Below are 24,120 nucleotides of genomic sequence, written 5' to 3'. Positions count from 1 at the left end.
ACTGGTGAGTCATCTGTGAGGGAACTGAACCTGGGACCTGGCGTTTGTAAGGGCGCCTCTCAAGTGACCCCACCAACCATATATTGTGGGGGCCACTAACAAACCTGACAATGTGCACTCATACGTTCATAAATATAAGGCAAGTCAGCTTTCAAAACACATGTACAATAACGTCCCCTTTATACATAAACCACACACATGCGCACACGCCATGTAGAACCAAGTTTTGAGCTGAGCTGCGACGTACTTGGTCAGTTTTCTCTTCTTTATTCCATTTTTATTCCTAAAATACAAAGCAAATCGGTCTTTAGGTGACAGTATTTTAACAGATTTCCCTTTCCTCATCCCCGTCTCCCTCTCTCGCATCATACTGTCAGTTTATAATCATTGACCTTGGAATTACAACCAAATTAATAGAATAAATTAAAAGACCCGATACAAATCATTATTTTTTTCTGAATTACATATTGCATAAACTGGACTGTCTTTAAGTCCATCCGAAAAAAAAGGATTTGAACAAGACGTTGTTTTTGTGAGCAGATATTGCCTACCTCTTGGGTTTGGAAAGGTCAGTCTTATCTGAATGGACCATACAGGCCTTAGTTAGGGCACTGGTCTTTGACAGCTGGGCACGATGGACCACTGGTCTGACCCAGCAGTGGCAATTCTTTTTTTTATTTTATATTTAAATGTTAAAAGTTTTGTAAGAAAATCTATACACATACAGCATTATGCAACATATACAACTAATGCATATTAAGCAACAAGTACAGGTGATCGAGGCCCGCAGTATCCCAGACTTCAAGAATAAATGGGATACCTATGTGGGATCACTGCGAGAGTCATACCAATGAATAGGGTCGCTAGGATATAGACTTAATAGAGCAGGTCAGTAGAGTTAAGGGGGCCAGTAGACTTAAAAGGGGGTCAATGGTATGGGCAGACTTGATGGGCTGTAGCCCTTATCTGCCGTCATCTTTCTATGTTTCTAAGTAATAAAGCACATTAATATTACAATTTTCTCCCACATAACCCCCCTCCCTTCCCCCCCCAAAGCCATATCCAATGACAATGGACCATCCAACCCCCCCTCCTACCATCAAATAGCAGATCGACAGAGTAGTAGGGCCTCTAAAGAGTAGCCCCAACATCTCCAATTATGTGCCAATTTGGTGCATGTGTGAGTCTATGTTTCGCCACCACCATCTCCATCCTCCCCAATGACAATAGACGGTTAAGCCGGGCAAAATGAGTTGGGGCTGCCTTATTTTTCCAATGATTAGCAATTAAAGCAGCAGCAATTCTTATGTCTTTATCTGCCGTCATCTACCACGTTACTCTCTTATACTCCTCATCCCTTCAGAGACAGCTACCCTTTACTCTAAGAGACACCCCTCAACCTGTCACACCCTCACCGTGAAACCCCTTCACAGACAGACACCCCTCAATCTGCCACGGCCCCAATGTGAAATTGCTTAATAGGTGCAGTTGCCTTCTGACACCCATCACCATGAGAGACTCCCCTCAACCCGTCACACCTCTTCACAGAGACAATCACTCTTTCATGCCCCTCACCCCACAAGAACCCTCCCTGAGAACCATAAATACCCGGCAGGGTGCTATTTTTTCGGTACTAGGCCCTCAAACACGGAACTTATTGCCAATATATGTAAGAGAGGAACCTAACTTTGACAAATTTCAAGGAAAACTCCACCGTTTTTTTTTTTCAAGGACGCATTCGATGTATAAGCTACGAGACCACTTTTAAATTTGACCTATTCTGTTGTTTTCCTTTCTTGTTCCTATTTCGTACTGACCGTAGTCCTCCCCACTTCCCTAATGTTTCATTGCTCCCTAAACAAATTGTTTTGTCATGTTTTAATTTTGTACATCACATTGAAATGATTTGATAAGGTGACAATATCAAACTTTAATTAAACTCGAAACTAAACATGGAAGCAGTTCCCTCTTCTCTTCACAGAATATTGTGGCTCTGAACCATACGAGTTATATGATGAGGTCTTGTGAGTCCCTGGCTCTTTTGATTTTATTTGTAACAGAAATTGTACCCACCCTTGACAAACATATAGCGAAACCTCTCTGAAATAACTCAAAAGTGGAAACAGCACTGATCATTCACATACACAGAGAAAAGGTTGATTCTGCACTTCCCCCCACTCAAAGGCACACAACGCAAGAAAATGTTTGACAACCTTCTAGCAACACAAGCAGCAAAAATCAACCATTCCATCTCCAAACTTATGACAATATCAGACAACTTCAAAACATTCAGAAAAGAAATCAAAACCCTGCTTTTCAAAAAATTCATCCAAATATCTTAACCCCTCCTCTTTTACCTCCAGAAGATTCACCTACCTTCAGATAACCTTCCCCCAAATTACCCACCTTAACACCTTCCAATTAAACAAATACCATAAATAGATTGTAACCTACCCTCTCTAACTGCATTCCATATGTATTTTTCATACAGTTCTTCACTGTCAGTTTAATTTCCATCCTATAAATTCACATAGAATTTTTCTTTTTTCAACCATCTTTATTTTCTCTTCTTTATTAATTTCCAGGTACTTTAGTTAGATTGTGAGCCTTCGGGACAGTAAGGGAATTTTTTAAGTACCTTCTTACTTCTCATTTATAATCTTAATGTATATTTTCTTCAAACCGCTTAGAACCTAACAGATGTAGCGGTATATAAGAAATAAATTACATTACATTGTATTTAAATGCCTGACTACCATAATCCTCTTTTATTTACAACTGGGAGACTGAAAGCAAAAATGAAACCATTGCTGGCCCTTTCAACTAGGGTGCATCAACGTATTTAGGGAGCCCTAATGATTAGCCCATTTGCGCATCTTAGGAGAAGAGTCCCATTTGGTTGCTTTTGGTTTCATTTGTCCATTTTTCAGATACAGAAAGGCAAAGAGGCTTCTGAAACTCGTTTGATTTTATGGCTGATGATGTTGCCTATGATGTAGAATCGTGCTTAGGGAATTGCATTAGACAGTATGGCCCACATCGTAGGTGCCCTTCCAGTGCCCACGTGCAAAACATCGTTTTAAAGCAGTCTTAGGACTCAGGTCCCTTTAATTTCAGCACACTCAGGGTGCTCAATGATGGTGTGTGGTTGGAGGCTTACCGCCTTGACCCAGAAGTGAAGTGTCGGAGCTGTGCTCCTATCACTGAGGGTTCACACTGAGAGCACCCTATATTATATTCACCCCATTTTAGTTTGTTAGTTGCGAGCCAATTTTGGCGTCTTGAGCGTCCCCCACACAAACCTTGATGTGACTAGGTTGCCTTTTTGTGTTTTTTCTACAGTAGGAATTTCGGCAAATTTGGAGTGTATTGTTGTTGTTGAGAATTTTTCTTGAGACATTGTTTCCTGCTTTTCCTCGACCTCCCTCATTCTTATCAATCTTCTCAGTTTTGAGAATGGTTAAGATAACTTCATCTGAATTTTACTGTGCTTTTCCAGTCTTCAAATTCAATGCTTCTCCTCAGCACCTTTTACCAAAATCATCTGGGCTTTTGGGTTGGGGTTTTTTAACTTCCATTAGACACTCTTACCACCCTCCATGCATGTTACCATGGCAACCCATTTCAATATTTTTTAAGAGGATTTGACTTTTTTATTTTTTTTTTTTGCAACCCATTAAAAAATCTTTTATGTTTTAATTTCTTTTGCACTCCAAAGCGCGGGAAACTGGATATAAATATTCTATTCATTTCAGTCTTTTGATGAAAAGCTGTGAATTTCTCTTTGAGAAGGTAATAAACAGGAATAAAACAAAACAAAGAAAAGACTAATAAGACATTCTTTGATTAGCTTTCAAAAGTAACACCTTCTTCTTCAGATCAGAAAGGAGGAAATGTTGTTTGAAAGCTAATCCAAAAATGTATGAAGTTAGTCCAATAAAAAAGGTATTTCCTTTTCTAGGTTTGGTTTTATTTTTCGCTATTACCTTTAAAAGTGGACTAACACGGCAACTGCAATACTTTAAGAACATAAGAACATAAGAAGTTGCCTCCGCTGGGTCAGACAGAGGTCCACGTGTCCAGCAGTCCGCACCCGTGGCGGCCCATCAGGCCCATGACCTGTAATGTGATCCTTCTCTAATCCCTTTTATCCTTCTATCCATACTCTGTCTAAAACAGTGGTCTCAAACACGTGGCCCGGGGGCCACATGCGGCCCGCCAGGTACTATTTTGAGGCCCTCGGCATTTTATCATAATCACAAAAGTAAAATAAAAAACAGTTTCTTGATCATATGTCTCTTTAGCTATAAATGACAATATTATTATTAAGACTTAGCCATAAGGAAAGATTTATAAACTATAAAGAGTTTTACCTCATGCAAATCGTCATTTCTTAATAAGACATGAACTATTTTTTCTGAGGCCCTCCAAATACTAAAAATCCAAAATGTGGCCCTGCAAAGGGTTTGAGTTTGAGACCACTGGTCTAAAACCTATCTCTACCACTATCTGCATCCTTCAATCGTTCAGGAATTTATCCAATCCTTCTTTGAACCCCCGTAGTGTACTCTGTCCTATCACAACCTCCGGAAGCACATTCCAGGTGTCCACCACCCTCTGTGTAAAAAAGAACTTCCTAGCATTGGTTCTAAAATTGTCCCCTTTCAGCTTCTCTGAGTGCCCCCTTGTGCTTGTGATTCCCAATAATCTGAAGAATCTGTCCCTTTCCACCCTCTCTATGCCCTTCATGATCTTGAAAGTCTCTATCATGTCTCCTCTAAGTCTCCTCTTTTCAAGGGAGAAGAGCCCCAGCCTTCCCAACCTGTCTGCGTATGAAAGGTTCTCCATACCTTTTATCATTTTCGTCGCTCTTCTCTGGACCCTTTCAAGTATCGCCATGTCCTTCTTGAGGTACGGTGACCAATATTGGACACAGTACTCCAGATGCGGGCGCACCATCGCACGATACAGCGGCATGATGACTTCCTTCGTCCTGGTTGTAATGCCCTTCTTAATAATACCCAACATTCTGTTTGCTTTCTTTGAGGCTGCTGCACATTGTGCCGTTGGTTTCATTGTAGTATCTACCAGCACACCCAAGTCTTTTTCAAGGTTACTATCCCCTAGCACTGATCCCCCCATTTTTCCTAAAAGCATGACCTTGCATTTCTCTGTGATTTCATCGAACCCAGATGTGAGTAAGGATGATTACTCATATCACAAGAGCAATTTAACACGGATGAGATTATCTTTATGGTTTCATTATTTTATTATCCTAGCAGTCAGTAAATATGGGGGGCCCTTTTACTAAGGTGTGGTATAATCTGGGACTTTTCCATGCACTAAGCCCAGGTTTACTGCAGCATATTTTCAAGGCTTTTTCTTTTTTGCAGGGTGTGAGCTAATGTTCTCATTGGCACATGCAAAAAATAAGTAGAAGTCGCAAAATACTCCCACTTTAACCTGCCAATATCCAGTTAGTGTGCAGTAATCCTGAATAACTTGAGAATGCCTACTCTCCGATCATGACAAGTCTCCTCCAGAATTTTTTAATTACTTCATTCGCACTTGGGGTGTGATAACAGGGAAATTACTGCACATTTTAATGTGTTGTACGGGAAACGTTTCCTTGTATTTTGCATTGTGAGTAAGGAGATACATTAAGCCAACATTATTTGCAAATAATGAGAAAAGGGTCTGATTTTATGGTGATGGGTATATGCAGAATGCACTTTTTGGTTTCAATAGCTCATATGGGTTGCTTTCCTGCTCTTTTAGATTTGATGAGAGGTTTTCTTGACACCATGGGGAACATTTTTGCACTTAATGAAGAAGCCCTTTTTCTGGAAACATCATCGCTCCTCCTAAACTTACTTGCTCCACTTCATCAATGACGCTGAAACCGTGGATTGAAGACTAAGTTTTATTTTTATTTTTCTTTCCAGCTTATGATTTATCTTTAATCTTATCTATTGTTTTGCCTTTTGTCTTTGTTTTGTTCTATTTCTATCATTTAAATTTCTCCAGAATTCTACTGTTCAACGGCTCCCCCTTCTGCTTCTATTCCTTTCTCTCCTCTCTTCTACCTTCCAAAGTATTTAGATCAATGCTGTCTTATTAAAAATGTTTATTTTATTTTTTAATTTTTCCTCTATCTCTACTTTTCACTTCTCTATTACCCTCCAGGTATTTTAGTTAGATTGTGAGCCTTCGGGACAGTAAGGGAATTGTTCAAGTACCTTTCTTATTTCTAATCTTAATGTATATTTTCTGTAAACCGCTTAGAACCTAACGGATGTAGCGGTATATAAGAAATAAATTACATTACATTAATAGCAGTAGCTGTGAGCTAACTGTGGGTGTGTCCAGCCTTCCCCCTGTAGTTTCTGCAAAGACATACGCTCTAATGCGACTTAGCACCGGAAAGTAACGTGGAGTTAAGCGAACCAGTGTTAACTCAGTTAGCGTGTACCTGGACTGCAAAGCGCAGCCCATAAGAACATAAGAAGTTGCCTCCGCCGAGGCAGATCAGAGGTCCATCTTGCCCAGGGTCCGCTCCCGCAGCGGCCCGTCAGGCCTAATTGCCTGAACAGTGTCCCTGACTAATTTTATACTGCCTCTAATCCTATCCCTTTAACCTACCTCTACTCCTATCTGTACCCCTCAATCCCTTGGTCTTCCAGGTACCTATCCAAACCTTCTTTGAAGCCCTGTAGCGTGCTCCTGCTTATCACATCCTCCGGTAGCGCGTTCCATGTAACCACCACCCTCTGGGTGAAAAAGAACTTCCTGGCGTTTGTTCTAAACCTTTCCCCTTTCAATTTCTCTGAGTGCCCCCTTGTACTAGTGGTTCCCCATAATTTGAAAAATCTGTCCCTGTCTATTTTTTCTATGCCCTTCATGATCTTGAAGGTTTCTATCATGTCTCCTCTAAGTCTCCGCTTTTCCAGGGAGAAAAGCCCCAGCTTTTTCAGTCTGTCAGTATATGAGAGGTCCTCCATGCCCTTTATTAGCTTCGTTGCTCTTCTCTGGACTTTCTCAAGTACCGCCATGTCCTTCTTGAGGTACGGCGACCAGTACTGAACACAGTACTCCAGGTGCGGGCGCACCATTGCACGATACAGTGGCAGGATGACTTCCTTCGTCCTGGTCGTGATAGCCCACACCCAGCCTCTGCCCACTCTAAGCAGTTAGTGTTGGCTGTCGCTACTGGTTTTTGCATGCACACCTCAGTAAACAAGCCCTTACGAGTCTGAGGAACAATTGCTGTTTCTGAAATTCTCTTGAACTAGAGGAAGACAAGGAGCCTACGAACATAAGAATAGTTTTACTGGGTCAGACCAATGGTCCATCAAGCCCGTTCTCAAGGTGGCCAATCCAGGTCACCCAAAGAGTAGCAAGATTCCATGCAGTGTTCCCAGGGCTCTATAAGATCTAGAGAGAGAATCTTAGTGTCCATGTGTTTATGCAACCGTTGATGGAGTTCTCAGGGTTTTATCCATTTCATTTATTCATCATTGGAAATAGCTCTTTAGTTCTACACAGTTCATTTATTTAATTACTGGAATTTACCCAAAGCAGTTTATAATACTTTGAATTGTAATCAGGTCCTCTGAAGTATTTTCAGGATAGGATTTCTGCTGTGCAATCTGGAACGCCTTTTCACCTGTTGTGTTGACCGTAACTGATAATGTAATTACCTTTTTTTAACATATATGTGTGGTTATTAATTCACTTGTCTTCAATTTTTCTATGTCATATTTTTGTGTATTGTATCGATTGTCCACTTATTATTCTATGACATTTTGATATATTTTTAAATTTTGCTTCTCTTTATGTTTTATCTATTTCATATTTTTAGATTCCTGATGCAGGCAAAGGCCAAAACACGGTCCATGTCAGGTCAATAAATAGTTCCTTAATCTTCCAATGAGTGTCCTAAGATTCTTCAATTTGTTCCTTGGTCAACAACTTGTGTTTTTCTGCTGCCACGCCTAATAACTCAAGTTTCATAATCACTACTATTAATATGCATGAGAAATACTGGGATACAATGGGTCTCTATGCTATCCACATTCATTACCAAATTATAAATATTTTGAAAATGGACTGGTTATATATGCCATAAGAACAGTCAAACTAGGTCAAACAAAAGGACCTTTGAGTCCAGGACCCGTTTCAGTCCAGGCTCCCTATAAGTAATTCTTGCCTTATTTATAGACACAGATAAACAGTGACTCTGCCACCTCTACATGGCTAATAGGAACCTTTCTAACCCCTTTTTAAACCCTGCTATGTTAAATGCTTTCACCACATCTTCTGGCAGCTTCAGTATGTGTCCAGTAGAAAATATACTTTCTCTGATTTGTTTTACATCTGATACCTGAAATCATTCAGTGTAAAAAGCACAGTGTTTAATGTTTAAGCATTCCTTTAAAATAAAATTACTTACCAAGGATTAATATAAAAAGCCAGAAGGTAATCAGTCCAAAGACAGGAGGGGAGCAGAGTTAGGAAAGCAAAAATACTTCTTCGCCTGTCAGTGTTAGTACAGAGAGACATGAGAAGAGGAAGAGTTACTCATGCAGGGTGAAGTTCTACCCCTCTCGAGAACTTAGAATGAGCAATCCCAAACCTCCTTCCTGAGACGTAGCTTGCTCTAATTTCTCTACTCTGCTTTACCTTCAGAGTGCTCGAAAACAAGAGAGGCCTGAGCCCTTGTAAGAACTTACTAGTATGTCTGTCAGTCTCACTTAAAAGATAATGATAGCAGGGCCCCAAAAGTCAACAATTTTCCCAGAGCTCTAGATATGCGTTGGCTAGACAAATGTCCACCTAGAAAAAGGAGCAAGCCATACACCTCCTAGCCCCTTTCCATATCTTCCAGTACCTACATGCTTTGTTGAGCTCAGTCTGCCCCAGTATAGCAGCACCCCAGGGGATCTGTGCAACCGGCTAGGAAGAGTACATATGGCTGGGAAAGTGCAGGGGCCACTGAAGGCGGCCCTTACCTAGCAATGGACCCCAAGTCTTCATCTATTCACTTCCTTTTCCTACCTCTATCCAAGTTGATGCAATATCAAACCACCTTGTAGGTGTCGGTTTTCCATGCCCCCCCTCTCCTGCTGTTTCTGCAGACATTCTCCTCCTTTCCAAACAAGCCATCAGTTTAACACCCCCCCCTCCCAAGCTCTAATAGGGTTCTGCAACCCTAACAGCCTGTAGATCACTAGCCTTTCCTTATCCCCCATCCAGGTCACCATTCCTTCAGAGCTCTTGTCCTGGGCTGTTGCATCCTTTTGGCCCCTAAATTGCTCCTTTACTCAGTACCCCAATCTCTGCAACGAACATCTGGGAAGAGAAGGCATGGTTAAAGCAGTAAACTAAGAACCAAGGAGACCAGAGTTCAAATCCTACTCCTCCCCCAGCACTCCCTTTGCTCTTATCAGCTGCTTGCACTAATGAGCTTATTTTCAAAACAGAAAAATGTCCACAGAAATGCCCAAATCACTTTAATTAAGATTAGTGTTACCATATGGCTTCAGAAAAAAGGGGATGGATTGAGACATCCGGGTTTTACTTCCATTGAAAGCAATGGAAATAAGGAGAACAGATTGAGACATCTTGGTTGCTTTTAATGGAAGTAAAACCCGGATGTCTCAATCCGTCCCCTTTTTTCTGGAGCCATATGGTAACCTTAATTAAAATGCTTTTGTCCATAGCAAGTCAGAATCTCAAGGAAGCGTGCTGGGGCATATTTTGGGTGGGACTAGGACAGGCTCATCATTGGGACTTTTTTTTTTTGCAATAATGAAACATTGTAAAAACATCCACAGCAAAAAAATAGGGCTTGATTCAATAATGACCAAACTGACCAGAGACCACTGGAGGGATAAAGGCATGAAGTCCCCCCAGCCCCCGATAGTCACTGACTCCCCCTAAGAGGTGAAATGGGACAGACTCCAGAGCAGGAGTTTCCCACCCTGACCTTGGGACAAATCAGCCAGTCAGATTTTCAGGATACCCTCCATGAATATGCAAGTGATAGATTTGCATACAGATTTATTACATGCCTATTCATTGCGTATACCCTGTAAACCTAACTGCTCTAGAGCAATATAAGGATGGTGGAGCTGGTGGAGACGAGGACTGGATTTGAACTCATAAAAACATGGAGCAAATGCAGAGCATCTCTTCAGAAGAGGAAGGATTGAGTGCTGCAGAAACCCCCTCCCAGGCTTAGCATAGATGAATGCAATGGTATAAGGAAGCTCGTGAATACTGCAGCCCCCACGGTTCAGCACAAATGAATGCAGGAAGTTCTTGGCTTTGCAGATTCTGGACCTGGAGCCTATTGATCTTCAAAGCTATGGAAACATTTGCAGTGGGAAACTCACCAGTGGTACGGAAGTTTTCCATCTCGCTCCAACGAAGCAAAGTTAACAAATGTTCCAGCCCCATATTCCCTGCTAGAAAAGATCAACAAGGATCATCAGACATGCACCAGGCTAGTCTTCCTCCTCAGTCTCCTGTGAGCTGTTTCACCTGGCTTTTAAGGTTAGCACAGTGCAGTGATAATAGTTAAAGCAACATGTGAAATTTTGGCTCAGCTCAATAGCTATATTAAACACCCTGAAATCACTATAGGGAAGGGGTGAATGGAGGGTTCTGCCCTGCAGGTAACACATGCTGACCACTAACATACAACTCACCAAACCCACACGACTAAAAATAACAACATTCCACGCTCACCCCTCTCAACCTTAGGGGCCCAAATTTACTCTCTTCTCCATCCATCTGAGAACTGGGAATTAAGATTTACATGTTCAATTTGCCTACAAAGTTTTTCACTTATGACTCTGAAATTCATACACCTCTAGTTTAATTTGAGACAAAGCTGGTGAATAATCAGTTCAAGCAAAGGGCTTCCCTGGGAGAAGCGTACAGAAAGGATATCCTGTGCGCTTGTGTTATGCTGCCACCAGGTGGTATGCAAGTGAATTACAAGGCTAAAACTGATAACATCCCTGTGGGGGGAAGGGGTTTCGGAATGGTTTATGGTTACTTATATTTGATCTACTGCCCTTCCTTAAGCAACAAGAGAGTGGTGGGCAATATAAAATTAGAAAAAATTAGAAAAGAACAAACCTGAAGACTATAATAAAACCCTTAGCACGCATGCGCACTTCAATATCCGTGCGCCGTGATCAGTGCTTCTGCGCCACACATGCGCAGTGCCTGCCTCAGCTGATTTCCTGCCCCGATCTCCAACGCCAGCTGACTTCCTGCCTTCTGACTACGCTGCCACTGACGGAACGCCTCCTCTTCTCACCCCTAGACCAGCAGCAGCAGCAGCTGTGGTTTCATCAAGCAGCTGCAGGGCATTTGCTAGGCCGTCTCACTTTGATAATGTGATGCGGGCAGGCCTAGCAAAAGTCCTGAGGCTGCCCGGCTTAGTGGATGCTAGACAGGGAGCAGGGAAGGGAGAAGGGGTACTACTGGACAGGGGGGGAGGTAAAAGTAAGGGAGAAGGGCTACTGCTGGACAGGGGGAGCAGGGAAGGGGTGCTGCTAGACAGGGGGGAGAGACAGAAAGAAAGAAAGACAGACACACAGCGGGCAGGGAGAGAGACAGAAAGAAAGAAAGACAGACAGACAGGGGGCCAGGGAGACAGAAAGAAAGAAATAATAATAATAATAACTTTATTCTTGTATACTGCCATACCCAGGGAGTTCTAGGCGGTTCAAAGCAATTTATCAAAGTTATAAACAGAAAGACAGATAGACAGGGGGGCAGGGAGAGTGACAGAAAGAAAGACAGACAGACAGGGGGCCAGAGAGAGAGACAGAAAGAAAGACAGACAGGGGGAGAGAGACAGAAAAAAGACAGACAGAAAGAAAGGGTGCAGGGAGAGAGAAAGAAAGACAGAAAGAAATGCATGCCTAAGTCTACAAATCTATTCTAGCACCCGTTAATGTAAAGGGCTAAAAAACTAGTAATAATAATAATAAATTCTTATATACTGCCAAACCATTAGTTCAAGGTGGTTTACAACTAGAGAAAACTGTACAATCAGCGGATCACATACATAAACATGCCAAATATCTCTTGGAAAATACAACAATAGCAATCAAGTCACATATTTGTCAAACAGGTAAGTTTTCAAAAATTGTCTAAATGAGTGGTAAGACTGAGCTTGGGGAATAAGAATTCATTGCACTAGCTTGGAATACAAAAGTTTTCCCCTAGAAAAAGCTGCTCCCACTCTTTCCTCTGAGGTTGTTCTATTTCTCGGATGTTTTGCAATGGGTAGTTGACCCTGTCACTGAAGTGCCTGGGAACTTTTGTAGCTTGAGAAGCTTGTTCAGGGGACGCAAAGTGAGATGAATTGCAGGTGGGATGTGCCATAGGTTTATGAAGGAGGTTAGGAGGCTGGGGGTGGCTGCACTGGGTGACTGCTGGGTCCCGCCCCCCCACTTCCCTTTTGTCACTTTGAGTGGTGCAGAGCGATGGTTTCATTAATGTTCTCGTAAGCCACCTTGAGCAGACCAATTAAACTAGTGACTAGATACTCAGGCAATAGCCTCACTAGTTAAGGTAGCTATTTAGATTATTGAAATGCTTGGGGTTCAGACATAGGGCGTGGGAGGGTCTGGGTTCTGGATTAAGTCTAGGAACAGGCCATGGAAGGTTGGCAGACTAGACAGGTCAAAAACGACCTCACTCATGTGAGAAAAGTACATCTCATACATCACATAACGTCAACCAATCACATCCCAACCCATGAAAACCTCCCAGGCCGGTCCCCACCGTCTGCACCAGCTGCCATTCCTAGGAAGGTTACCCAGGCTTCATTCCATCCCCCCCACAACCACACTTTACAGCATGAATCCCATCCTCAGAAGTAAGAAGCTTAACTGTGTCAGTTGACTAAACCTTATTAACAGATGTGGCCAATGCCAGCATCTGTGTTACAGAAATGTTATTACAGGTTGCCTGGGTTGGAAGGTCATGTGGGCACCTCTTTTAAGCTTATGGGATGGGATGGGACTTGATATAAAGGTTCTTCTTTAGTAGCAGGGACATGAGTTTGCCAAAGGGGTCCTGACTGAGGCAACCTACCTGGCCATTTGCAAATGTTTTCTTCTCAGAACGAGCAGCATGATAACCAGGAGACCAATCAAGAGGATACTGAGGAGAGCCAGCACAGATATCACCATGACATTTGGATTGAGCTCAACTCCTGCAAATACAAGCCATGGAACTCACTCACGCTTGGCATTTATATTTGTTAGATTTTGTTGGTCTTATGAACTACATTTTAATATAACACTCTGCTTAAAGTATGCTTAAAACCCCCAGAAGGCATGTCTCCCTCTTCTAGTTCACCATGCAGGAAACCTCTTGCATTGCACCCCAAGAGTAGGATAAACTGTGGCTCACCCAGTGTGGAGACGGTAATGAAAGCCGGAGCACTGCGGGTCTGGTGGCTGATGCTGCTCACGCTGCAGTTATAGGATGAGTCTGGCTGCAGTCCAGACACCGTCACAACATGGGAAGAGACTTTGACGCATTCCTACATACACACAGGAACCATGAGAAGAGACCCACCAAACTTTCCCTGCCATCCTAGAACTAACCAACCTTTGACCCCATTCCCTCATCCATATTCTCATCAACATTCTTTCCTGCTCCCCACTTTCAGCTGTTTGTAAACTGCCCACCACCACCCCCACCCCCACCCTTCCTGCACGTAAAAGTACGCATTGATGATTCTGGCTAGGGTTACTAGACGCCTGGATTTCCCTGGACACGTCCTCCTTTTAAGAACATGAACAGGGGTTCAGACGGATTTTCAAAACCCGGCACTTTGTCCAGGTTTTGAAAAGCCTCCTCAAATTGCGTCGGGCAGGAAGGAAATCCATGCATGCGCAGATTTCCTTTCTGCCCGACAAGAGCAGGCAGCGGGGGGGCGGGGCAAGGTCGGGACTGGGGATGGGATTAGGACATTACAAGGCGAGGCTGGGTGGAACTGGGCGGGCCTAGGGGTCCGGATTTTCCGATTGGAAAGTCTGGTAACCCTAGTCCTGGCAGGATCTATTGTTCTGCTTTGTCAGCAGTTGCTCTTTGCTGCCCCCTCCCTGCAGGAGGAAGTAGCATAGATGGTCCATTGAGTTTGGACGTCAGGATCTGTTGCTTTGCTTTCATTGCAGCCTTCCAGAAGCTGCTGCCCCAGGCAACCACCTAGTCATGCCTAATTGACCTGTTTCCCAGTCCATTCCCCAGTAGGTCTCTCTCCCCATGCAATTCCCCATCTAATGAAGTTGATTTTCAGTAAGTAACTTATCTGTGGTGCCTGTTAACGCTGTTCATGGTGTGGGATATGATCAAGACACCCAGACTGTCCTCTTAGTCCAGCTAAATTCGGGCGTCTGGTAACCCTACCAATTATCTCCATGTACAAATAACGGCTTTCTGAAATGATTCACACGCTTGAAAATAAATGCCAGCACTTGCGTAAGTAGATGCCCTCCTAATCTGCGCCGAAGACTTTTCAGTCTCCCCTCCCCCTACCTGATCCCATCCTTCCACACTGCTGTCCTCTCCCAAAGTTCCCAAACGCTCCCCAAGCCCAACTAGCAGCTCCGGTGGGGAGTCGTGGTAGAGGACGGCCCATGCCTTCAGTAGTACTTCCACATGACAGTGTGGTACCTACCTCCTGCCTGGAGTCCAGCAGCCAGCAGGATACGTAGAAATAATCCACCACACCTTCCTCCAGCCAGAGCAGGGTGACTGATGTCTGCGTCTTATTCACGGTAAACAAAGACTTTGGTGGAACTGGGTCTACAACGAGACAAAGTATGGTTAAACATGGATTGCTAAAACATTTTAGAAAAGCCTCTCCTCTTCCAGCAAAGGTCTAACGATTCATCACAGCCAGTTCAGCACAATGAACTGGCCGTGATAAATCATCCAATTTCTCCGTGTTTGGGTGGGCAATATCCCCCACAACCCCCATAAAAATTTTAGCTTGGGGGGAGCAATGCCCCCACCCTCCAAAAAATTATACGCTCCCCCTCTCCTCCCTGTTCGCAATCCAGGCTCTAGGGGAATAAGCAGCCACCATAGCTGCTACATCTGCTGCGTCGGTACCGTGAAGCCCAGCCTTCCCATGATGGGACAATTCATAGCGGCCATGCTGAAAATCTTATGTTGAAATGGCCACAATGAATTGTCCCATTTTGTTCAGCAAATAGAGGACATCTGACCCATGGAGAAGTAAGAGAAACAAAGCCAGAGCTAAGCAGCCCCCCCCCCCAGGGGCACTTGTTAAGCACTGGGATTGTCCTATGTCATCAGAAGAAGCACACGTACCGCGCACAGAGTATAAAACACCCCCCCTCACCACCACCTCCTTGAACGGGACAAGCACAGGCCTCGCCCCACCTGCATTTTCTTAGATTTACCTCAGATCTCAGGGCATTAGCTTCTAGAAAATACCCTGTTTGTTACACAGGAAGCTAAATGAATAAAGACTGCTCCTGCAGCAGATTCTCACCAAGTGAAACAAGGTGAGCTGTGGAAGTGTTGCTCTTTCCCTCACAACAGGCCGTTACAGTCAGGTTGTAGGTATCCCCTGGAGGCAGACTGAGCACAGCAGTCATCACACTTCGCATGACCTGTGGAGAGACGAGTAGGAAGGGGGATGAAAGGACACATATACCCCACCCCCCTTTCCAAGAAAAAGTCCCTGCAGAGATCTACACCCGTCTTTCTCTTATATGGAAAACTTGAGCGCTCCCCCCAGTCTAACCGTGCCCAAAACCCCAAGTAAAATGAAGTAAGCTCTCAATGCCCACAAGCCTCTTCACCCGCCCCATACCACCAGGTCAGCATGCCTTACATGTTCGAGACATTTCCTTGAGAGCAGCAGAAGAATGGTTCACCTGCAGAGCCTTTTCTGCCATCACATCACCTGGTCAATCATTCATTCTGCCCTCGGTTTCCTAATGCTGCCTCTCACTGTTATACTTTATTTTATTTCATATGCTATCTTTCCTTATACAATAACAAAGCGGATCACATAATTTATAAAACATACAATAAAATTAGCTACTTCTCCAAAAGGAAAAAAGAAAAAAAATTGAAAGTAAAATTAAAAATTGCAGTAAATCCGAACCATACCAGAGCCAAAAAAGGCTGTTCAAAAAGATAAGTCTAATAAAGATATAAAATCCTAAATACATAAATTAAGATGTACTGAGGATGGAAGAGAATTCCAAAGAGAGGGCGAAAGACAGAAAAATGCTCTCTCTCTGGTAAGTTCATAATGAATTGAACATGGAGAAGGAATATGAAGAAGTTGATCATTCAAAGAGCATAAAGCTCTTATTGGAAAATAAAGGCGGCTAAGTAAAGAAAGATATGATGGATTGTCGCAATGTATTGATTTGAAAATCAAGATAAACTGATGTATTGATTTGAAAATCAAGATAAACTGAAGCTTCATAACGTGACATGTTAGAAAGAAGATGATTTGAATAGTTTGTAATCTTCGAATCTGAGTCTGAGGTAGAGCTAAGAACATATGAATTGCCCTACTGGGACAGACCAAAGGTCCAACAGTGGCCAACCCAGCTCCCAAGTACCTAGCTAGATCCCAAGTAGTAAAACAGATTTTATGCTGCTTATCCTAGGAATCTCAATAATGGCCTATAGACTTTCTCTTTTAGGAAATTAGCCAAGCTTTTTTTAAACCCCGCTAAGCTAACTGATTTTACCACATTCTCTGGCAACGAATTCCAGAGTTTAATTACACGATTCGTGAAGAAATATTTTCTCTGGTTTGTTTTAAATCTACTACTTAGTAGCTTCATCACATGCCCCCTAGTCCAAGTATTATGGGAAAGATTGAACAAGTGTTTCACATCTACCCTTTCCACTCTACTCAGTATTTTATCGACCTCTATCATATCACCCTTGAGCCGTCTCTTCTCCAAGACAAAGAGCCCTAGTCACTTTAGCCTTTCTTCATAGGGAAGTCGTCCCATCCTTTTTATCATTTTCGTCACCCTTCTCTGTACCTTTTCTAATTCTGCTATATCTTTTCTGAGATATGGCGACCAGAACTGCCCACAGTATTCGAGGTGCGGTTGTACCATAGAGCAATGCAACATTTTCATCTTTGTTTTCCATTCCTAGCCTGATTATTCCTAACATTCTGCTTGCTTTCTTAGCAGCCTGTGTAAATACTATTACAATAGGCCAGTTTTGAAAGAATCATAGAAACATAGAAAAAGACGGCAGATAAGGGCCGCGGCCCATCTAGTCTGCCCACCCTAATGACCCTCCCCTATTTAACTGTGTAGAGATCCTACGTGACGATCCTATTTCTTCTTAAAATCAGGCACACTGCTTGCTTCGATCACCTGAAGTGGAAGTTTATTCCAGCGATCAACCACTTTTTCGGTTTAAAAGTATTTCCTGGTGTCGCCGTGCAATTTACCGCCCCTGATTTTCCACGGATGTCCTCTTGTCGCCGTCGGACCTTTGAAAAAGAAGATATCCTCTTCTACCTCGATACGGCCCGTGAGGTATTTGAACGTCTCGATCATGTCTCCCCTCTCTCTGCGTTCCTTTTGTGATTCCTTTTCAAGGAATGGATGAGTTGAGCAAAATTGTCTTAAGGAATAAAAACAGGATTTAACTACTGCTGATACTTGATATTCGAAAGAAAGCTGATGATCAAGAATGACACCTAAATATCTACATTGATCTAATATAAAAAGTGGATTAGACATAAGAGTAGGTGATATATTTGGGATAAAATTCTCACCTGTGATCCAAGAGACTTAGAAGAAGTAAGATGTAATTTATTATCAGCCAACCATTCTAATAGTAAATGGAAAACTGTAGTCATAAGAGAAACATCAGCATTAAAAAACCCTTAACAGCTTGTTCCTGTAACGTAAGTGCCAAAGGACTTAAGAAAATATTAAAAAGAAATGGAGCAACTTTGAGGTGGGATGACCATTAGAAGAGTACCTGAAAAAACCAATTACTTAGATAAGACTTGAACCAAGAAAGAACATTACCTGTAATACATGAAAGAAGCAAAAGCTCATGTAAGATCAAGAGAACCCAACCAAACAATATTACCTCTATCTAAAGCTGACTGAAGAAAATTCAAGAGTGACTGCGATTGTTTCAGGACCAAAACCAGACTGTTGAGGATGGGGAATGTTTTTAGATTCTACAAAATCAGAAAGCTGTTTAAAAACTATTTGTTCAGTCATTTTAGAAAGATAAGGAAGATTCAAATTTGGACGGTAATTCGATGGGGAATCTGGATCGAGTTGTTTTCTTTAAAATTGGATGTTTCCAGACATCTGGCATCATAGCAGTAGATAAACTATTACAAAACATTTGAAAAATATAAGGAATAAAGCAATGATGGGATTCCAAGATCCAAGAAGATGGTATAGGATCCAAAAGACAGGTGGTTTTTCGAGAGGTATTAGTCAGCTGTGTAAACTGTCAAATTTGGAAGTGCAAAGGAAGACCATTGTTGAGATATATACTGATTATGTACTTGAGATTTCTGAACGATGTGCTGTGTTCTCTATACATCTGCAGCCCTCTAGGGACGCCTACTACACTTCTCCCGATAGATTAACTCGTGCTGAGTTCTCATCTGTGGTACTTGTTGAACCGTTACCAAATGCAATTTGTTGCCAGTCTTCTGCAGTGGGTCCAGGAAAAGGGCGATCGGGACCCCTCCTCACTGATTCTAATGGGAAGCTCCTGGACTAGGACCCCTGCTCCTCACTGCTGACACCTTGTCTCCTGCTGCTGACTGTCAGGCTGTAAAGCTTTGGCATGCTCTGCCAGGCATACATAGAAACCTGATGGCAGCTCAAGGCCAAACGGCCCATCCGCAGGAACCATTATCTCTCGCTCTCTCTAAGAGATCCCAGGCTTTCCTGAATTCAGACACAGTCTCTGCTCCACTCATCTACCACTCCTGAGCCTACCACCTCTTAACTTCATCCTATGCCCTCTCGCTCCAGAGAGACTCGACTCATGCGCATTTACGCCATGTGCGGAGAACCCACTTACATTTTTCTTGACTTTCTTCCTGCCTTCAGCCACCAGTTCCCAGTGTAGCATCCTGGAGTAAGTGAGATCAGAGGCCTCGTCTCCGTAGGTCCAGCTGACATAGAGCAGGTTGTTGAAATATTCCACAGTGCTGATTTCTGGGGATAGCGGAGCTGTAAAGGATGGAAAGGTGCCACTTTAAGCCCCTCTGAATTCACAATACTCTGAAAATTACAAGCCTGAGACAAGAGTGAGCAACACATCCAGGAGCTGTTGCAAGCAAGTCTTTGATGTAAGAGCCAGGAGCCAGCTGTGCCTCCCACTGACCCCCAAGTGTGACTCCCTGACTTTCTTCAGGGCTTTGCACTGATGGCACCTCCAGAGCAGCCAGATAGGAGTAGAGGTAAGGTTATAGGGATAGGATTAGAGGTAATTTATAAAATTAGTCAGAGACCACTGTTCAGGCAGTGGGCCTGATGGGCCACCGCGGGAGTGGACCGCTGGGCGAGATGGACCTCTGGTCTGCCTCAGCGGAGGCAACTTCTTATGTTCTTATGTTTTGGTCTTGTACAATTCACCATTCTCAGCAAGTGTGAGTCAGCCTGACAAAATGCTGCTTAGCTTTTCTGGAGGGAAGTCTCCAGAGGCTGAGAGGACAGATCCAGCTTGGAGGAGATGGGGAGTGGAGAACTATGCAGGTGGAAGAGTGGCTAGGATAGGGTGGAGAAGAGCTTAGGAAAGTGTTTTTCGGAAGACAAGCTGAAAAGCTGAGTAGCAAGAACAGACTTCACTCTGATTTACTTGAGTTGTTTGAATTCACTTGAGCAGCTGAGCTGGCCACAGCATTAGAGGGGACTTTCTTGGGCCCAGGCAGGTTCCCCACCCCACCCACCCTGATGGTCCTGGCTCTTACGCCACATCTGTCTGCCAAAGAGGCCTCCATTTCAAACTAGTAAAGATCATTGACCTGTGTTCTGAAAGAGGTTTACAGTACATCCTTCATCGTTTCTGGCTGTATAAGAAACCTGCAGCCCTGAAGGCTATTGAAGTGGTGTCCATTCAGGTACAGACGATATTTTTCTGTTCCTGGAGGGCTCAGAATTTTAAAGAAAAAAAAAAAATAAACATCTGAAGTTGTATTTGAACCTGTATCTCTTGTTGCCGAACCCACCATTGGGCGGGCTCCCCCCCCCCCCATGCGATGGACTTTGCTATGCTGCCACACAGACTTCCTTCTACTTGTTTTGCCCTGTTTGTAATTTTGGCGCTTCAGGTTTGTGAAAGAGCTTCATGCTGGACGTTTCTATCAGGATGCCATAACTTCTCTGTTTTGACCGTATCCTCATCAAAAGACAGGATAGCAGCCCTCTCGCTCCTTCCTTCTGGCGTTGGCGCAATAAGCTTCACACACTCGTTGATGGAGCTTAAACCTTTACAGCAGAGGTGCTTTTATGGGAAACCCTAGGGTTAGTGTCCTGAACTGCTTCTTCCACTTATGGGGACCTGCTTTTTAGCATTTAGGCTTTGGTGTTTGGTATTGCCCTGTGCACTACATTGTTTTCACCTATTATCTCCAGGATGGGGGAGATTCATTGGTTGGGATTGAGTAGGCCCTAGGGTGCCCTTTAGAAACGAGAGTCCTAAGACCACTGGCTCCTGATTTTTTGGGTAGTTTTCCTTCCTTTAAGTAGGATTTTATTAGCTTGGGTCTCTGGGGACTTTTATAGATTGTTTAGCCTTTGGAGGTGGGGACTGTACTTTGTTCTTTGGCAATTATTCTTGAACTTATATGCTTCTGTTATCAATAAAAACTCTTGAAACATAAAGGTTGCTTAGGTACTAGGGTTGGGAGAATGATATAAAGAGCCTTAAGATTATATGGTATATTTTATATGCTTCTTGCAACTGGCTCTCTCTTAATGCTCTAGGCTTTGAGCTAATCCTGAAAATAGGAGCACTAAATCCCCTTCCCCCCTCTCCTGTCTGTCTCTTGTGTATCTCTGTAATAGAACAGACATGTTTAATATTTCATTTTAGCAGGCTTAGTTTTTGTGTAAAGTCGCCTCAACAGCCCCTACCTGTAACGAGGCTGACAATGGGTGTATCACAACAGCGCAGCTCTGGAACACCCCACGTTACCATGTTAACCCGAAAGCTGTAGAACCAGGCAGGTCGCAGATCTGTGATTCTCTGGGAGAAAACCAAAGTCAGTTACTGCACATGGAATCGCCCAAGCCCAGTCTTACACACTGAACGATACAGCACCTACGCCAGCCCCTGACCGCCATCTCGAACCCAAGACCTGTGAACATCATTATTACAGAGATCTCTTACCACCGATACAGTCTGTGAGCGAGTGGCTGCTATTTCGTGGTAAGGTGTCCACTGGGACAGCAAGGTGGAGGGATTAAAGTAAAACATTTCCACCAAATACTTCTGCAACACCCCCCGGTGTGGTCTGCTCCAGCTCAGAATCAGTGCGTTGGGGCTCAGAGGGTACAGCGCCAGCTCTGTGATCCCAGTAGGTCCTAAAGTCAAAGAAAAAAAAACAACCTAGGCGTATGGTAGGATTCAGCTGGACATGGAGTTTACCAGAATGTAAATAATAAGGGATTTCATGCATTTTGATGCTTTGCAATTTAGTTTCATATTTTCATATGAGCAGGATTTCTGCACTGTATATCATGGATGGCTGTGTTTTGTGTGTGGACCATCACTGAGGGGTCTCAGTGGGTCTCTGATGTTCGCATTGTTGTGTAGTGTACATGGGTGTCGCACAAACAGCCATTGAAGCCCAGAACTTAAGAATGCAAGCCTATTTCATGTAAGCATGGGATAATCAAAGGAGACGTACTAATTACAAATGTCAGAGGATTAGAAGGGGGTCCAACCAGGGGTCCTCTCTGCAGATAAACCACCACTTGGTACTGTGCTCCTGGGACCAGATTCTCAATAACACTGGTACTGAGGTTCACCTGTAAGAGAGTGTGAAAGTGAGCTTGCTTCGGAATATCTCCAGGACATCCGGGGCTGGTGCAGTGTGGAAGGCGCACAGAGGTCAGAGAGTCTGGATCTTCTGGTAATGTTTGTTTCAGCTGGTCTGTGTGTGTGGAGGGGGGAGGTTACTTGGGTCACTGTTAAAATGCTTTGAGCTTCCCACTTTTTGAGATCTATTGGCATTCTGTAACTGTGGGAGTGAATGGTTAGAGTAATTTCCAGATAGAGACCTTCCAGAGGTGGCATCCCTCTTCCCAGGATGTCTGTGCCACTGCTCTCAAGTCCTGGCACAAAGGCTAAAGGAAGCTGTTTGGCCTTCAGTACCTGGGTAGGACACAGCCAGCTGTCTACTTCTTGGTACCCGAGTGCCACTGATCAGGCTGAGAAGTACACAGATGGCTGTTTGCTTTTTGGTAACTGGGTAACACAGATCAGGCTGTCTCGTTCTTGGCTCCTCAGTACAACATATCACGCTTGGTACCTGGCTGCAGTAGTCTCTCTCCAGCGGTTGGTTTTCCTTCTGGCAAGTGAGCGAGACCACAGACACAATGGCGCCAGTGCAGTTCACCAGGGGGTACTTCCAGGACACAGAAGCTGTGGAGCTGTTCAGGACTCTCACCGTTACTTCTTCTGGTTTCTCACTCAGTTCTTCAAACAGTTCTCCGCTGGGACCTGTTGAGATCACAGAAGAGATTTAGCTAGCAGAACCAGTTCCCTCTGAGGGCACTGATTTGGCAGCCCAGACCAGCCCTTAACGTACGCTGCTTGTACCCAGGCATACTCAGTTTCTTGTAAGAAAAATGTACCATGAAAATGGTTGCCGCCTCAGCCATCAGACTTGCCCACACATCTCTACTTCTAAACCAAGGCTTCCCAAACCTGTCCCAGGGAGCCACAGCTATTCATGAACATGTATAGATGAGACCCAGTACAAGCAAATTTATCCCACGCATATTCATTGTTTGGACAGGTTTGGAAAGGGCTTATACAGGTAGTTTGAAGACTTCAACTATAGCTATACATGATATGACCCACGCAAGTAAACAGACCAGACACTTATTCCTAGGATAAGCAGCCTAAAATCTGTTTTACTACTTCGGATCTAGCTAGGTACTTGGGACTGCCAGTGTTGGAAACAGGATGCTGGGCTTGATGGTTCTTCGCTCTGCTGAGGTTGGCTCTTAGGCATTGGTGGAATGAGGCATTATGACATCACAGTCTCAGCTCTGGAATGTTGCTTCTCTTTGGTTTCTGTCTGGTACTTGGGACCTGGGTTGGCCACTGTTGGAAAAAGGTTACTGGGCTTGATGGATCTTCGCTCTGTCCCAGTACATCAATTCTTATGTTCCTATGTGAGCCAAGTCTAGGACAATCAAGCCATTGTGACATCACTGATGAGGTTGGCTCTTAGGCATTGGTGGAATGAGGCATTATGACATCACAGTCTCAGCTCTGGAGTGTTGCTTCTCTTTGGGTTTCTGCTACGTACTTGGGACCTGGTTTGGCCACTGTTGGAAACACAATACTGAGCTTGATGGACCTTCGGTTGTCCTAGTAGGGCAAGTCTTATGTTTATATGAGAAAGAAAGAACACGGTAAGGGCATGGCTACTCTGGGAAGATGAGCTGTGCTCTGGGTCCCTGACCTACTGAGCTCAGCTGAACAGTGCAGACACAAACTTCAATACTCACTGATGTAAAAATTGAAGGGTTTGGAGGACTGGCTTTTTCGAGTCTCACATGTTCCAGAAGAGCTGAAGGTTACCACAGATAATGTGAACTTCCCAGGATTCCTCAGGATAGTAACAAACTCCAGAGTGTGTTCATCGACTGTGGAACATCGAGTGGCATTACCTACATCAGAAGGAGGGAAGGGAAGGGAAAGGGGAGATGAATTAGATTCCCTTACTCAGGAGAGGAACCTAGAACCAGGCTATGAAGTGTAACCAAGAGATCTTTAATAGCATGGAAGAAAAGATCACACCATATCCTTACAGGAAGAAAGGGAGCTGGGAAACATATGCAA

The 24,120-nt window shown here is 43.7% G+C and overlaps 1 protein-coding gene across 5 annotated transcripts in view; it reads right to left on the bottom strand.

Moving 5' to 3' along the window:
• Positions 1-24,120, bottom strand: part of PTPRO (protein tyrosine phosphatase receptor type O) — a 74,569-nt gene that overhangs the window by 16,846 nt on the left and 33,603 nt on the right. For all 5 annotated transcript variants that reach the window (XM_033952124.1, XM_033952123.1, XM_033952125.1 and 2 more), the window contains 12 exons: positions 23,787-23,948; positions 22,577-22,767; positions 21,953-22,073; positions 21,433-21,626; positions 21,177-21,288; positions 19,120-19,271; positions 15,560-15,680; positions 14,717-14,844; positions 13,444-13,576; positions 13,123-13,243; positions 10,398-10,469; positions 248-283 (listed from right to left, as the gene is read on the bottom strand). In XM_033952124.1, the coding sequence (XP_033808015.1) occupies positions 248-283; positions 10,398-10,469; positions 13,123-13,243; positions 13,444-13,576; positions 14,717-14,844; positions 15,560-15,680; positions 19,120-19,271; positions 21,177-21,288; positions 21,433-21,626; positions 21,953-22,073; positions 22,577-22,767; positions 23,787-23,948 (1,543 nt within the window). The remainder of the gene's footprint in view (positions 1-247; positions 284-10,397; positions 10,470-13,122; positions 13,244-13,443; positions 13,577-14,716; positions 14,845-15,559; positions 15,681-19,119; positions 19,272-21,176; positions 21,289-21,432; positions 21,627-21,952; positions 22,074-22,576; positions 22,768-23,786; positions 23,949-24,120) is intronic.

Source organism: Geotrypetes seraphini, chromosome 7 (genome assembly GCF_902459505.1).
Source record: "Geotrypetes seraphini chromosome 7, aGeoSer1.1, whole genome shotgun sequence".
Taxonomy (NCBI): Eukaryota; Metazoa; Chordata; class Amphibia; order Gymnophiona; family Dermophiidae; genus Geotrypetes; species Geotrypetes seraphini.
This window is presented reverse-complemented; position numbering and strand designations above follow the sequence as displayed.